At 38.5% G+C, this 17,955-nt stretch overlaps 1 protein-coding gene across 3 annotated transcripts in view; it reads left to right on the top strand.

Moving 5' to 3' along the window:
* Positions 1-318: 318 nt before the first annotated feature.
* Positions 319-17,955, top strand: part of agrn (agrin) — a 173,814-nt gene continuing 156,177 nt past the window's right edge. For all 3 annotated transcript variants that reach the window (XM_077732487.1, XM_077732654.1, XM_077732404.1), the window contains exons 1-2: positions 319-868; positions 2,768-3,029. In XM_077732487.1, the coding sequence (XP_077588613.1) occupies positions 668-868; positions 2,768-3,029 (463 nt within the window). In that variant the 5' untranslated portion in view covers positions 319-667. The remainder of the gene's footprint in view (positions 869-2,767; positions 3,030-17,955) is intronic.

Below are 17,955 nucleotides of genomic sequence, written 5' to 3'. Positions count from 1 at the left end.
TCGCTATCAAGCTTCTGGACAGCTTGCTGATGAGTTGATCATTTGATTCAGGTGTGGTAGAGGAGGGAGATATAGAAAAAAACAGACTGGATCAGGGCTCTCGAAGACCGGACTTGGTCATCCCTGTGTTTGATTCTCATGTCAAAAACGGCGAGGGCATCGTCTGTGCGACTGGGGGCGCCCTAGATCAGCCATTAAAAGAGAAAACGTCCCTGCACCCCCCACTGAATCACACAGACACACTTGTGGGATCAACTATTCAGATTGCATGCAAATCCGTGTGTGTGCGAGTGTGTGTGTGTGTGTGTGTGTGTGTGTGTGTGTGAAAGAGAGAGAGAGAGCGAGGTTGAGATGGGGGAGAGAAAAGTGCTGTTGCATTCCTGCACAGAGACAGCGTGCGATAGACCACCTTCCTCTTCCTCCTCCCTCACTTCCATCCAACCGGCGGCGGCAAAAAGAGGACTTTCAATCCCGGCTGCAGCTGCGCAAAGCTGGGCTGCGGAGCGGGAGAGACACCGGTCGCCGGTTGAGAAGTTGCGGAAAAACTCGCTCCCAAATTTTAAACCATTTGGAGTGATCGCGCTCTCTGAGTGGTAAACGTTGGAAATCAGATTACATTTTTTTTGTTCTAAAGTAAAGTTAATCTCTTTATATTCGCGTGGCGGTCATGAATTCCCAATGGACATTGAGAAGTGGTCAGGCAGCAATCCTCCTTGCCGGGCTGCTGGTGGCTCTGTTACGGTCTTGTGTGGCCACTTGCCCGGAGAAAAACCTGGAAGACCGCGAAGAGGAGGCCAACGTAGTTCTGACGGGAACCGTGGACGAAATCATAAACATGGATCCGGTACATAACACGTATTCTTGCAAGGTGAGTGTGCCTCCCTCCACGCGGTTTGTCATTTTTCAAACTAACACGGCCCAAATACACCTGCTGCATGCGCGAAAACTTGCAAAAATAAAGCACGCGTAACAAGCCGCTGCACTTTACTTGTCTGGAAAGAACCTTACGGAGAAGTCGTGAAAGTTGATGGGTAATTGGATCCCCCCCAAACCTCATGAGCAGCCTGTGAGATATCAAAGTACATTGCTGGATGATTGACATATGACATGTCATTCTCCGTGCAATATTTGTATTCGTCAGAGAGTAAAATGACATTTTCCTAATGGATTTAAATCCGTTCAACAAAAAGTGTTCTGTTTTTTTTTAAACTCAGAATTTCTTCATTTAAATCACCAAAACTCAGTCGCGATCCATGCATTTTCTCGCAGTGCCTTCAACGGGTAAAATCCACTTCCTTGCAGCATTTCATGATTAAATCTGGAGCTTTTCAGACATTACAACCGGGCCGGGGGATGATTTTCCTGGGAAAAGACAGCGATGGACATCAATGGTGAAATGGCAAAAATTGCACTAAAATGGGGTAAAATCCACTTCCCAGCAGCATTTAGTGATCGAATACAAACACTGGGGCTTAAATACAAACACTGGAGCTTTTCAGATATCAGAACTTGGCCCACCATTGAAATATTATTTAGGAATATAACCATATTTTACAAACAAAAGTCCTTTTTAACTGTACACAATATCCATTCTCCTTTCTTTCTTCCTTTTATATCGCCATCGAAGCTAATGCTGAAAGTCGAGCCTGTCCTGTCGTATTTCTGGTATAGTCCGTTTGCAAAATGGCTTCAAATCAACACAATAATATATTTGCTTTTGCAGCTCGCTCCAAATACAGTTTGGTAGCTCTGACTAATCACTAGCCAATCATGGTGAAAGCGATGACGTAGCCCTACGCCTGCGACAATGCATTGTGGTGTTGCCAACTCAAAAACTGATTGGTTAAAACAACAGTCTCATCGATGCTTGTTTAATGCAGCAGAGCCTGCAGAGCTGATTGTGAAGGCCTTGAGGCAGATTTCTGACCGACCCCGGCAACAAATAATGGCTGAAATGTGATTGGTTAAATGCTTCAATATAAAACACACACACATCTTGAACCTTATTGCGTGGCATTTAATTGTAACCACCATGCGTGCTTGGGTTTTCTCTCAATTCGCCAACCATAGTCAACTTTAATTAGTGAGTAGTTCATTCAATCTAAATGACTGACTCTAATGAGTGGGAACATGATTTAAAAGTTGCTTGTTCACATATTCATTGGTGTGGCTCCAACTCACCTGTGATGTGAAGAAGAGGAAGTGCTTTTGTAAAAGCATGTTTATATACTGAAATGAGATCGTTACGATTTTTGTCAAGTAAATTATGAGTTTGCTCCTTAAAATAGGACGGGGGGAAAAACATCCACCGTTACTGGTCCTTCACTCTGGTGGAAGTCATTTTCTCTCCACATTTCATGGTCATTCATTGTGAAACTTGTGCACCGCAGTAGACTTGTGGTAGACCACTCTATAATCTGTTAAAATAAACAGCCGTGTATGGTCTTCTTGCTTTCTGCCTCTAACCGAATAGGTTGAGTAGAATCACGCAGCTCTTAAAAATGACTCCATACATTTTGCTGAACTTAGTCTTCCACTGATAAGAAAATGTTCACCCTGTGATAATGCACAGTACATCAAACCTTCATCCGCTTCATGTAGTGTTAAGCAATGTCTGATTTCAGATGTTGGATAACAAAAGATTTCTCTGGACCCCATGTCTACTGTTTAATGTTATTTTCTTTGGCCAATGAGACATTTTAGTCAAAATTGTTTATTAGTAATCTAATTGAATTGTATTGTTTTTCTGTTGTCCTTTGATGAATAGGTCAGGGTGTGGCGTTACTTGAAAGGAAAGTCAAGCATAAACCGTGAAATTCTCTTGGATGGTGGCAACAAGGTGATGATCGGTGGCTTTGGCAACACAGGAATCTGTGACAATCAGGTTGCCACAGGTGACACCCGCATATTCTTTCTTAACCCTGCCCCTGAGGCCATGGGGCCTGAACACAAGAATGAACTGATGCTCAACTCAAGCCTGATGAGGATTACACTGCGGAACCTTGAAGATGTGGAACACTGTGTGGAAGGTAAGAATATTTTTTGTTCAACCAATTGTAAATTACCAAAGATTCAAAGATTTCACATACTGTGAACACATTAACGTATGTAGCCTAAGGCTTTGTGACTGTATACCAGAACTCTAGATAAGGGACAGCTGAGTCACTTTATTACCTTTGTTACTATGCTAAACCTAGAGCCTTGCATTGCCTGGAGGTGGGTTTGCCTAGCTAATACCTGAAGAATAAAAACCTTGGTTGTCAAAGACTCTTTGACAAAGAGTGAATCCTAACCTTTGCACTCCATTGCTTGACTATTTTTATTTTGGTGTTCAACAGTTTATCATTTACAGCCTTGTATCTCTTTAATTTGCATATTCCCATTTTTTTTGGCTGTTTTTAATAGATTGTACAGACTTTCAGGTCAAAATGCTCTATTTTAAGATTTTTTAATTTTTAAGCTGTTAAGAACAAACTTTATATGATACAGAAAAACAGGCCAGGTTGGGATTCTGGACCCCAAAGTTAGTTCAAAACACATATGAGACATTGGATTCTTTACCCCAAAATACTTTTATCCCTTAAATATTTCTTCACATTATATGTATTTATGAATTAGGGATACCCCTTAAGCATAAAGTGGCCTAACCTCGCATTAACCTCTTCCTGTATTGTTGTCCCCGTCTCTTCAATTTTTCTTCTCATTCTCATTCTCTTCATTTTTTATTTTTAAATGTTTTACCCTGAATGACTTTCCTGTACTTTTGAAGACAGTTTAATTCACAACCATATTTCCTCATGCTAGTGTTAAATTGTATAATCAAACGAAATACTCCAAGAAGACACTGTTAAACATTGTTTAACATTAAGGGTGCTTTTATTCCTAAAGTTCTCTTTTTCCTCTCGCCTCAAAAGGAGTTAATGGTTTTATGGGCGTAAATAAATTTCTAAACAAGACAAGAAATGTATTAACATTGTTACTGAAAGGTTAGGCCCGTCAGGCATACACTTCAAATCTTTCTAAGTGAATGACCTGTTAGGGTTTTAGTATTGTGTTACATTTTAATTAAAATAGTCATGCCAGATCAGATTGCGTGGAAACATCTCTTTTAGAGATTTGGAGGTTAGCAATGGGACAAGACTCTACCTGCCACCGAACTCATTGTGCCCTCCCATGATTTCTCCTCATTCTTGACAAGTTGGATAGAATGGAATGCCTTGCAGGGAGCTAGATTGGGAGACATGCTCTCAAGAAAAGGGCTTTGTGTGAGCTACTCGACACTGGGAATTTGAGAATTCATGAGGACTAAGAGGAGAGGCACATCCAACAACCAGTACCCCAGAGAAAAGAGTACTGTAAATGAGGATAGTACCTACGATTGATCTCTGGATATGTTGCAGTAGAAACTTCTATACTAATTTCATTATATTGCCGTGGCACTACGTGATGAGAACACGATGTGTAGTATTTTTTGTTTCAAAAACTGTCCTAGTTAATCAAATAAATTGCTCGACAGAAATGTGTATCAGGCATCCAACTTTTTGTTAACAGGTGTCCATTGAGCCCTCTCCTAAAGAGTGTTTATGGTATTCGTGATAATGTCCTCATTGCCATCAATGTTCGTTCTGGTGAGACGAATTATTCTTTTTGCCTTAACTTTCTTTCATTGAATAGTAAAACAAAATGTTTTCTTTCTATTCTCTTACCCTCTTTGAATCTTGCTAGAGTGGGTAGTAGATACAGACCAGTATTTGTATATGGTCGATGTGTCTATGCTTCATACTCCTCAGTATACCCTCAGTATACTCTATGTGTAAGCGCCATTTTTCTGCTCAGTCAGTCGATCTTTGTGATCAGGCTTCGCAGCGAATTGGTTAGCCAGACTTGCTGCTATCATGATGGGGGTCCTGATTTCCCAGCAGGTGGTCCTGCTTAATGATGTGCTAGACGACAGGTCTGTGGAATTCTTCTCGGGGTGGGTGGGATGTAGAGCGTTGTGAGTTAACCCCATTCGAGTGCACTGCTCCTTTTGTGAATGAGTCTAGGCCTTTTCCTACTGTTTGTGCAAGGTGGAGGCACGGAATTTTCTGGAATGGCTAACTAGACCAAGCCACCTATCTGTCTTTTCTATATATGAGAGGGATTGTCGCAACTGGTCGGTTTCAGGTATAATTTCCAATACACTTTCTTTATTCATCTGAGATATGTTAAGTCAGATTATGGAAAGGAGGGGAACAGATTTAGTATGTTAATATAATCAATTTGATTTGTCTGTTTGCTGAGAAATTGCTAAATTTTTATTCCGACCTTTTTTTTTAAAGCTTTTAAATGGATTTGCCCTCACCAGATGAGCATATATAATGTTTCCTTTTATGTACATGAATGAATTATTACCATTACTATGAAGGGAATACATTTTTAATGAGTTCTGAATTACTATATCACCTGATGCTCCAGTGGTTCACTCACATCATGTGTGGTGATTGTGTGTGTGAATGGTTGCCTGTCTCTGTGTGCCGTGCGTCTGACTGGCAACCTGCTTAGGGTGTCATTCACCACCTTGTCCGAAGTCACTTGGAATAAGATCCAGCACCCCATGACTATGACAAAGATAAGTGGTGTTAATAATGAATGAATGAATACATTACTGTTTTAGGCATTTTACCTAAACCAAAATCCTTGCGTTTTTGAGTTTTTTACACACAAAGTAAACCAAGCCGTTTAAGTGCTTTGCACAAAATATGGATTTATTTATGCTAATTGTTCTGTGTTGAGCCTGATGCATCTACACAATTCTGGAGAAAAGATCCAGGCTAAATCTAAAGAAACCATTTTACCATTTGAAAATAAATGTATACAGGAGTAACTTGCTCATGGGATAACTGGGAAAAAAAGTCTAGACTCGGTCGGTGCAAGGTTTATCAAACAGTTCATTTCAGTTTTTTGAAGATTACCAAAATGTAAGGTGCAAAGTTAGTTGATGTCAATGTCCCTTCTAAATCCTTTTATAGAGGAAGAACAGGCAATTTGGAATGCCCAATGTGGTTCTAAGCAGTCACTTGGATGTACAGTGACCCGGAAAAGTCCCTCTTGTGCCTGAGACATAAAGAAATCGGAGCTGTAGTCTGCATGAGATTTGGACTCCCTCTGGGCAACTTGAATTCCTGTTCCTGGGTTACATTACTAAAGAAGGGCAGCTGCTGTGACAAGAGCGGCTCTTAGCTCATCACGCCAAAACCATCGGATTTAGGGCTAAAACATTTTGGTGGGATACCCAAGAGATTGCAGAAGCTCTAATGGAATTTGGGCTTAAAGCTCTCATATTAAACTTTTTCAGCCTATTTAACCTAAATACATGGGTTCTCCAAAGAAAAACCCTAACTAAAGTTAAACTCTTTTTAGGCATTTCTTCTAAAACTAGAATATAAAATGAATTCTACAAGTTCTACATTTAGCTAGAGAATGCAATATCTGATTGAGAGAGAAAGAAATAGTTTCTCTTCTTATTGTACTGTTTTATGATAATGTGATAATGGGTACAGTCGGTTTTCAACTCAATATTCAAAAGCTGTTTTAGGTCTTTTCAAAGACGTCTATTAATATATCTCATCTCACTTTCTGAACCGCTCTATCCTCACAGACTTATAATACCTTGATTTTTAGTACATTTCAATATAAACGCATTTAAAGTGTATTACCGACTAACTTTATTTTTATCACATGGGAAGATATTCACGGAAACAATGGTTTGTATGTCACAAACACATTAATTTTATTCCCAATGATCTCACATGGAATCTTGATAATTTCTATAGCATTTAGTGCACTGATGTGGTGGATCACATGGAAGTGTTGGGTGTTGTATGCATTGTTGATGCGTGAAGAACCAATACCGCCACACTCAAGCCAGGTACCTGGTGTAATCCCGGGGTAAGTTGCTATACAAACAGGAAGCACGGCAGACTTCATAGTGGGGAGTCCCATTTTTTTTATCAACAGACATGCGATGGCTGGATTGTTTTTAGCTCTTTGGATAACACTTCAGTCTCTGTGGCTTCCTTTCCACCCTCTCATCCCTCCCTCTTTCAATGAGTTGTCATGGTGAACCCACTTTGCATGCCATGTTTTCTTTTCTTATCACTTTGCTTGAAATGCAACTTTCAGTTATCTTTAGTCACATTCTTACTGCCTTTAGATAATCTACACAAATTAAGTTATATTTGAGTTTCTTAATATTAGAGAAAATCAGACTAAGGAAGTTGGTGTTGAGCGCATTGATTACAGCCTGTCTGTTATAAGTAAATATGATTAGTTTTAGAACTACTGTATTTATGTACTATCTGTTGGTCTTCTGACAAATAATTTTGCTGGCAATATGTTCTAATTTAAATATTTCAGGCACTCAAATCAATTCCGCATTCAGGGTCAATGTCCTCCAGCCTCATGGCAGGAACTTGTCCTGTACCATTTTGTTATTTTCACCAGTTATAGCAAGTGCATGACGGCTTTCTGAGTCCAATGGAGATAAGTGATGTAGGATGTCTCACCATCTTGATCATGAGCCTCTGTATACACACACTCATGGTTAACCTAGCACAATCAGCTGGGTCATTCATTACATATAAAGTGGTATATACATGTGGTAATTGCAATATAATTTTAAGAAGCCGGTGCCAGTTATACATTGCTAATCACAGTGGTTTTTATGACTCCACACCCAGTCGACATTCCTATAAAAGCCAATCTCCACCACTCAACCTCCAAAGTTGTATGTAAATGAACTACTTCAACATGTTCAGTTTCATGTCTTTCACTGTAAATGACGCTTAAAACAATAAACCTGTGGTTTATATTCCAGGGTAGCTTTTATACCGAGTATGAACAAGTACAGTTTTCGTGAAAAATTTAGTGGGTGCGGCTTGTAGTCATGTGTGCTTAATACTCCAAAAATGATGATAATCCTTTGGATTCCATGCATTTTAGTACGATGCAGGTCAGTCAATTTTTGGCATTGGCATGATTTATTGTTTTGTGGTTCTGGAATAGATTTTACAAGAAAACCCCCCAGAGCTAACATGAACACAAACCACTAGTTCTGCCTTATTTCTTTAATTTTAATGTTCACTAAAATTAGGTGAACTACGATAACCTTTTGCTTGACAGCAGGTTGAATTAAACAGTTTCAGTGTGCATCAATATTCTGTAAAGATGACAGTTCAAAGGATCAGACTTTGCAGTGTCGATTTCATTGCTGTCGCTAAAATTCAAATCTATTTTCTCAGGCTAGGGATTTATATATATACACATCTTTCAATAACTCCCTGTCTCTTAAGCATGGCGTCTCTGTCCTTAAACCATGAGGCTGGTTAAGATTGAACTTGCCAGTGGTAACACTTGCAGAATATTGATCAGCTTCAATTTACATGAAGACAATTGCTCGACTGGAGAGGCGCTCATTCTCATTGCGCGATTTCTTTTCTCCTCCTTGAACCTTTCATCCTTCTTCCTTGTCCTTTTTCTGTTGGTTTGTCTGTACAAAACCCTTGTCTGTCATTGTGCTTTTGGTTTTAAAAGAAATAATACAAAAGGTAGATGTGGTACACTAAATATGTCTGAACTTGATCTGTAATCACAAGGGCACAAGCGCACACCTTTACATTATTAAATGTATTAAGACATTTGCGTGAACATGAAGATTTGTCGTACCCTTTTTGTAATGTTGTATTGAGGCTTTGCGGCAAAGACAATGATCTCGTGTGACAGAATGGCCCCTTGTCATCCTCTAATGGATCTCAGATTAGGATGGAGCTAAAATGTTCCCATCATGTTTTAACAAATTGTGAATGTCAACAGCTTGTCAAGAAGCACTTGTTCTTTTTTAAATTCTGGCAATTAGTGTCAGTTTCAATGGGACATGATTTGCACGAAGGTACAGGGGTAACATGCTTTTGTTTAAAACTTTAATCCTGTTTATTTAATTTTCCTTAGGCTCGTAATAACAGGACTGTCTCTTGTCAATGATATATAACCCGGCCTACATTTCCAGCCAGGCATACTGTTCAGTCTAATTTGCCATGCAAATGTTTGGAGTTGTAAACCAAAGTAGTCCTTGCTCTTTTTTTGGGGATACAATTTGTCTGCCAGCCTCCTTTTCCACAGAAATTATCAGTTTCTCTCACAATTAAATAAACAAGCCTTCCGTTAAACGATCATACCATGCCCATGCTAATGTATGTTCTTGAGGGAATACACAATTTTTATTTGTCGCTGAGATTGATTGAAATAAATCTTGATAGAAATTATGCTGCTGAATTGTTTCAATTGTTTTCATTAAGGAAGATTGTATTGTATAATTTTTATGTTTGGGGGTCGTTTTTGCCCTGAAATTTCCTCTCTATTATTATTCTTTTTTTTTACTTTTCATAACAAGCACGTACATTTAGATGGTATTTTTTTATACCTCGACACAGCTTTTCCATCTTCAAAACAGTATAAGCAAAACCCGAGGGGCTTTTTTTCTGGTGGCTTGTGGGAGTTGAATCAATTGGGCTGGGACGATACTGGCCTTTGTTGTTGACTTCCGTTAGAGTTTCCTGCCAGCTACCTGTCTCCCATCATGGCTTATTATCAAAGTTATTGAAGCCTGATCACAGATTTCGAAAGCATTCATACTCGAAGAGGTTCTCACTGGTTGATGGTTACAAAAAGTCTATGGCAGCCAGTGCATGCAACCAAGTTCAAGGAACTCTGGGGAGGGGATTAAGCATAGGGATAGTGACAGCACTGAAGAAGTGGTGTATTGTTGAGGCGCACTCATGAATGCAGCAAATGAGTTTCCGGTGGTATGGAGGTGCAGCACCATTTTAGTTTAGTAACACCCAATGCATGGATGCACTTGCTGCAAGATGGAACGTGTGCCGTGAACACCATTTTTCATTGTTGGCTAATTTTGAACAATAATTTATGCAATTCTGCACCTTTCTTTATTTCATGACCACCTCTATTGTCAAGTCATTAAACAAATAAATATTAAAAAAATATCATCTAATGCTATTAATGCAGTTATGAATAATACCCCCTAGACACCCAGATTTAACATGGGAAAAACTCAAATCTAAAAAAAATAAAAATAAAACCTTTAACGACTCGTAGGTGGGAGGGATACAATAAACTTGCAGGACCGAATGAAATGTTGTTTGTCACAATGTTTTGAGAGTGTTGAGATTAAAGTGAGCTCATTCTACTCTGTTCTAAAAATGCCAGGTGTTCAAAGTTATTTGCAGATTAATCGGTCTGAAATGAATGAGGGAAAACTTAATACGCTCGCCAATTTTGGTAATACACGAGAAGAACAGATAATAAGCAAATCCAAAATAGATTGTGATTAGTTTGCTAGTTACCTTTTTTTCTTTGAATTTTTAAAATGATTGTGAGAATACTGTAATTTGCTCTGATTGTAGTTTTCTATTTCTAACTGAACTTGTGTAGCAGACAAAACTGAATTCTACTGCTTAGTGCGGCTTGTATTACTATATTTCATTTTTTTGCATGCTCAACAGAGGCTGTAGCTTTTTGTGACATTGGACATCTTCTGTGTGCTACATTTGTAAAAGGGGAAATCCAGAGAGTTTTAAGATAGCCAGGTGGATTCAGACCCAGATAGGACTTAACTACCACTGGGACCTTGACAAAAGCCAAACTAACCCAAGCATACTTTATCCTTATCCTTATCATTCTGAGTTACCCTCAAGATTGCAGATTATTTACAGCTATTTCATTCTAAATGAGGTAAAATGATTTCTATCAGTCAACAGAGATTTCCAGATGTGACACCAAGTTTCCTTTTTTGGTTCCAGTTTCGTCTTGCTGGCTTATGTATTGTAACTGGACACGGCAGGTGTCTGGTACAAAAAAAGGGATGTAAGGAAAACAATTGACTTTTTATTACTTTGTGGGTTTTTCTCCGGGCATGCCAATATCCTCCCATATCCCAATAACCTGCAAAGTAAGTTGATTCAAATTCCCTGTAGATACTATAACGAGATTGAAAAAAATATCATGCGACTATAGAATACTCTACACTTGAAGACTGTCTACTCCTCATTCTCTTTCACGATGAAGCAGAACAACTTTCGATAACCGGCAAATTAAGAAAAATGGCCGTGGTTCAGAAACAATGAGTTGGTTTTGATCTGGAACTCAGTCCCCAATTTGAAAATGCCCCATACATAGTGTTACCATAGAAAAGGGACTATAATTACATATTGAGTTCCGCTGCTGTTTCCTTAAAAGACCAATCAGAAAGCAAGATAAGACCCAGGCTAGTAAGGGATTGTCTCCGTTTGGACGGAAGAAACCCAGAACAGACTTCTCGCAGATAGCACGACTTAGCACTGACTTCCCACATTCTTTCCCAGAGGATAAATTGACTGCTACTGCTGTCTACACTCAGACACCACATTTTTGAAAGTCATCATCCGACCTTGATGTCTGAGAAAGACTTCACTGTTTGAAGACAGTTAAGTGATACCATAATAATCTCGGTTGTGTGAGTGGTATTTGCGCGCTTTCAGTGTGCCAACAGGAAATGCACATAAAATAAAATACAAGGTCATCTTCGCTGTTCCCTGCTGGCCTTTTAGCCATCTGCAAACATCGTTAGTATAGTCAGTGGCTGTAGGCTTCTCTCCCAAAAGGACTCCTAGTAGTTTTAGCGCATTTTCAGTCATCCTGATTACTTAACCTGAAAACCAGCCAAATGCAAACATCCCAGTTAATCTTTTCCATCCCAGTGTTATGTCCACTTGTTTTTTCCCATTTGGGAGGGTTCTGGTCTGTTGCCTAAATAAGAAGGAAGTGTACGGGGAATCACGAGGAATGTTTTTTGGCAGTAACTCTCAGACTGGTGAAAGGGGGACAAGGTGGTCTTGCTCTCTGGTTTGCCCTTTTGTCTCCCTAATGACCACCGCGTAACGTTTGCCGCTTCACTTAGAGAACATTATGGGTCATTTTACCTGACGGTTTCTGTTTTTGAATAATTTATTATAACATTGATAAATTCAGAAATTCCAAAGATCTGAATAACACATTATTTTACAAAAGGGTGAATAAATAGATTTCTTGCCGCACAATAAAACTAAAGTACTTAACTCATCTTCTAAAAATAATAAATACATAAATAAATCACAAATAAAACCTAACCTTTTTTATCTGATTTTCTTCATCAGGATAATGACAAATGTGGATTTGCGTGATTACTTTTCATATTGCAAATAAATTATAAAGCTGCACAGATGTCAAACTTGGGTTACATCAATTTGAACTATATTATGTAAATGAGTGTTAAAAATAAATTTAATCATGTCTAAAATAAATACTTTTTTATTAAATGTTTTATTTCACCTAACATTTTTTTTTAATTTGAGGTTTGATACTTCAAAGCAGATGCTGCATGGGAAGGAATTATTTTACAGTTAAATGAATCAATACATTTTTATTCACTTCATTCATAGGTAATAAGTCTAATCTTTTTGGACATTTTTCTTCTTGGACCCACCGACATCTTGAAGTCTACATTCCACTGATGGTGCAGTTTCATCCAAGTCCAATTATTTAAATGTTCAGTGACCTTAACTTGCTTGTTTGTTTACAGACTTTGTATAGACATTGTTTGTATAGGTTAGGCACTAGCTCAAGCCCTTACTAAAAATTCAACGTCCGACTTGCGGTCAAGTGCTATACCTGCCCGGTTGCTAAGGAATTGGCACTTTGCTAATGAAATGCCTATGTCTGACGGGAGTGCTTGATTGTGCTGAGACTGAGAGAGTGGGGCCAAGTGAGAGGGGAATGGGAACTGGAGCAAAGTAGCTAGAGCTGGGAATTGGCCAAAGTGAGAACGAAGCACAAAGCGTAGATTGCAGCGAAATAAAGGCGAGTGTTCGGGGGGAGGGCAAGCTGGCATATATCCACCACCTGAGCATGTGCCTTCAAGGAAAATGCTTCAAAAGATTAGTTTTTTTTTAAAGATTTGTGGAAAAAATACAGAATAATCTGATTGATAAAGTCAAATGGTTTTTATGTGGTCATTATAATGGAACGAAGAGAATTACCCTTCTTTTTGCTGAATGAAACACTACTCTTTGTGGAAGATTTCCTGTTTTATATTGGTCTGGTTTTTGATCCAGTTGGAACATGAACATATCTAACTATATTGGAAACTAAAATAGGAGGAAAATTGAATGGGAAGTTTAGGTAATATCTTAAAATTATCTGCATCATTTATTTGATCATAGAAATGTGGTCTTTTGTTGGTTTTCCTACTTTTATTGAAAAAACTGAAAAACAGTTGACCCTTGACATGAAAACAAGAACATTCATAGAATATCAGCAAGGATATGTACAGCACATGCATTCCTTGTGAGATAAGCAATTCATAAAAAAGGAAAAACAATGTACAAAAAGTCTGCACAAAGAACACAAACTAAAATGCATGTATATTCAGATTTTTTTTTATTCAAGGTGACATATACGTACATATTCAATTACTCGTAGGCCTATATAATTATACTGTATATAGCCAGTTATGTGTTCATGTAGAGCTGGTTAACTTCAGCTCCGGATGCTCCTTCACACCTCAACTTCATTATCTTAAAGCCTATGACCTTTGTGCTTGCTTTTACGAGCCATATCCTTAGATTGTTCCTCACCCTCTTCCGACCTCAGAGTATTGCATCCTTTCCAGACAGGTCAGTTCTTGGATCAGGAAAAGTTTTGAATATGCTGCATGTTCCTGCAACAAGTGACAGACAAGGTTAACATTGAAACCTGAGCATACAATTTAGTTCTGAGTGCCCACCTCTGTTGACTTTTCAACATTTCTCAAATTCCTTCCTTCATTGATGGCTTTTGTTCATTTGTCGTCACGTGCTAGTGCTCCACTGGTCTTGTCCTGGTGGAGCCTACAATTCTGCATCGTCTCTTTCACTTGGATAAGGTAAATCCTTTTTTTGGGATGCCTCAAAAGGATTTAGTAAGATATATTGTACTTGGGGACTCATTTTTGATTAGGTTGAGCAGGTTTACTAAGGAGGCACATACAAAGTTGAGAATTGGAATTGAGCGTTTTACCAATAACGGATGTAATAGGTGTAACAGTATGAAAAAAAAACAAGAGTATAAATTGGGTCACAAATTCCAAGATTTTCTTTAACATTTTAAGTTTATTTTTAGCTTACTGTTTTTACAAAGTTGAATTAGATGTGATTACAATAATGGCGTTCAATTGCTGGTGCAAAATTCATGACAATGTTGCCGCAGGGGCATGTCCTTTTAAAAATCTAGTGCAAAGAGGAAGGCGATAAGAACTGACTTGCTACCAAATTCCTGTTGCTTTCAATATGAAAGTTTAGAATGGGATGGAGGCTGGGGCCTTGTCTTGGGGAGTCTAGTTCTTTGCACAACCAAGTTGTGACTTTGCAGCAAACAAGAACATTCTCATGTTGGAACTAGTATCGCCTGGTATGTATATACCTATACATCGAAGTTAAAAAAAATCACAGAAGAAAAGTTTGGATTATTTAGTTTATCTACTGTGCATAATGTTCGCACAATACTAACATATGTCATAGGGAAATATTCCAATAAGCTTTTCAATGATTATTTTCATTATAACCTGAAGAGCATATCTTACAACTCTTTAACCTACCATTCCTTACTTAATACATTTGGATATCTCTTAAGGTTTTGTGACCATTTTGTTGTTGCTACCCCTTGACACTAGTTTTGGTTTTACCCAAGTTCATTTCAGGAGCACTTTGTGTCACGTCTGTCGTGCTGGTGTAAAATCATCGAACCACAAACTTTAGAACTAGCTTTAGTCATGTATTATATATGTGCAAATGAATAACTAGTTCAGATCAGATCAGGACTTACCAACACCAGTACTTGAGGGCTCCTATCAAGTTTGTTTTCCATATCTCCCCCCTCTCGCAGACCCGAATCAAATGATCAACTCATTAGCAAGTTGTCCAGATGCCCGATAAAGATCCCGAATATATCTAATTCAGGTCTGTTGGAGGAGGGAGCAATGGAAACAGACTTGATAAGTGTCCTTGAGGACTGGAGTTTTTTTTAACCCCTGAACCAGATCCTAAAAAGTAGATGCTGATTTAAAATGTATGGATTCCATTGTATTCAAATACTATACATGTTGTCGATGCAACTGTATATTTTTTTGCCGATCGGAATAGGTCAGCCTTCTCACTTCTTCAGACTTAGTACAACAATCCCAAAGCACAGAAATGTTTAAATGCATTTACAGCCCAGGTTTAATCAAAACAAATTACTTCCCAAAGCCAATGTGTCCCCCACCACACTATCTTGGATTGAAGCCCAGACACTCAAGTGGACAGCTGTCCAGCCATCCTTGCAGCTGTAAACACAAACTGTTCAGTCAAATGACTTACTACATACCTAGCTAGAGAAAACCTCAAAATGCCTCAATGTCCCTTAAGGTGAGTCTCGATAAATGTAAAAACAAAGCGGGGAATATCCTGTCTGCTACATGATGTCATTTTTTTTTTCTTGATCAACTGGGGCGGATATTCACAGGAGACTTTTTAGAAGTCTGTGCGTGCAAGAACAAGAACAAATCTTAACCTAACCTAACCCCAAAGCTTAGTCCACATGTTTTGGAAAGAAATGGTAAGGGCTTAAAATGGAAGTTTCCAAAACCTAACCTAATACAGGAGCTTGAAGTCTTGTAATTGAACTTAACGTGCCTTAAGCATCTGCTTCCTGTTCAAACCTACCCATGCAGTGGTTTTAAACACTGCACAGTAAGGCCAAATTTAGGCCTGGAACTAATATACCTAACAGGACGCAGATTTCCTAAACATATGGCCCTATTGACATAAGCCCCTGTGCACCAATGAGAGGAAACATTGTATTTTCCGGTTCGTGAATGTAATTTTGAGCAAGATGCACCTGCCAAAATTGCAATTAGCCTGTTAGAACCTTCAATTGGGGTATGCAATGTTAACATTGTCATAGCCTGTTCACTCCTAGAGAGAAAATTCATACATTATTTTTGTTTAACATTGATTTATGGGAAGGACTGAGTTTGTTTATGCTTTCTCCTGCCTTAATGTTTTCTTTCTGTGTTTCTGGGTTGCCATCGTAGCTTGGTAATTAAAGAGACTTTGATGCTAAAATTCTGTGCCCTTACTCACTCTTGGATTAATTTCCCATTACTTTCTGGTTGTGAAAGGGAGTGTCTATAATTTGTGGTAATTTTGCATTTAGTAACAACTGCTTTTTTACTGTGTGGTTTAACAGCACTTTAGGAATATATATTTGACATAAAGTATTTTACTCAGTTAAAGGGAACCATAAAATGCCAAATTGAAAACAAATTTTGTGGTGAATTTGGGATTGAAGTGAAGTTAGCCATTGCTTGAAAGGATTTTGGCTCAACTCTAGCTTGGTCTTTAGTGCCTCAGTTGTTTCATGTTGGCATGTCTTGTTTGGCGAGGCGCAAACCAACAAATCTTCCGTCAATTCTAAAGGTCAAAGGTCTGCTGAATTACAAGTGTCCAAAGTACAGCATAAAGCATGTATTCTCAATTAAAAGATATATACTCCTCCCTTCTCCTTGAAATCTGTATCAAGGCTGTGTTTCATAAGACTGGTAGTGCCTTGCTTGCATGGCAGCAGCACCATGTGTGTATAAATGTGTGCATGATTGTGAACATGTTAAACGCTTTGTGTCCCCTCAGTGTGTAAGGCGCTTTAAAAGTAGAGTTGGATTGCTTGAGCTCGGTTTTGGGCTTTGCATAATGTGAAGCAATATTTGCCCATCAGAAAACAAAGGACTGGCTACTCTAGATCTTTCAGCTACATAAACATCTATGTACCCTGTAAACATGTGGCCAGTGCATTTATTGTCGCAGTGATGGTAGGATAAACAGCAACCTTTCATTAGGCTGAAACAGCTTTTGACATCCTCTGTTTTTCATACCTTATAGTCACCTTAGCAACCATGGGAAACAATACCAGCACTGGTCTTAGACATTGTTTGTGTTCTGTCTCAGTTGTAAAGAAAATTGCATAACAAAGCATTTGGTGAGTGTGTATATTGGTTAAGCTCTTTTCCTGAGGTGAGCGCACTTTCTTGTTGAGGGACAAGCTGGAGGAATGCACCCATAACAGCAGTGTAAAGCAGTGTGACGGGGGCTTGTGTATGGGAAGCTTTGTTAACATCTTCTTGACATGCGTTTGAACCCTAGGCAGTTGTAAATATCGAAGCTAACCTGCTCCAGAGTAGGAATAATGCAGATAGTATCGTGTGAAAATTCAACAAGATGGATTTCTCAGGTAAAAATCAATTTGTAACATAATTAGATGGAAGAAGCTTTAATAAGACTTGCTCTCCTTGAACTATTGTATCTGGAGGTGACTTCCATTCAAAGATGGTGCTTCTCTACTGTATAATAACTGGCACAAACTCAAAAGACACATTAGTACTGTGGATTTTTATCCAATTATCACATCACAATTATACATTAAATGTGCACACGGAATACAAATAGACGTTCAATTCAAAATTTTATCGTTAGTGTCTTGCATCACAATATGAATGTTTTTTTTGCAACTTTTACCAGCTAAGCTGGGCAAACACATTATACATGCTAAAAAACTTCCTGAATTTTGTCTCTATGATTTTGGTTTGTACCCAAAGCCATACTAGTTCAATACCAATTCACTTTCTGTAAGAAGCCTTGGAAAAACATTGCATAATGAACTGATGCAAAATCTATCCGTTTGTTGAAACTGACCTTTAATCAATAGACCACAGACTTTACTAATACACTGAGGCATTAGTTTCTTTCCGGTAAAAAGACTTGATGTGAGCATCATCCTTTCTTTTCTAATAACAAGAAGAATGGTCCCTTCAGC

This window comes from Stigmatopora nigra, chromosome 1, assembly GCF_051989575.1.
Source record: "Stigmatopora nigra isolate UIUO_SnigA chromosome 1, RoL_Snig_1.1, whole genome shotgun sequence".
In the NCBI taxonomy this organism is placed as follows: Eukaryota; Metazoa; Chordata; class Actinopteri; order Syngnathiformes; family Syngnathidae; genus Stigmatopora; species Stigmatopora nigra.
This window is presented reverse-complemented; position numbering and strand designations above follow the sequence as displayed.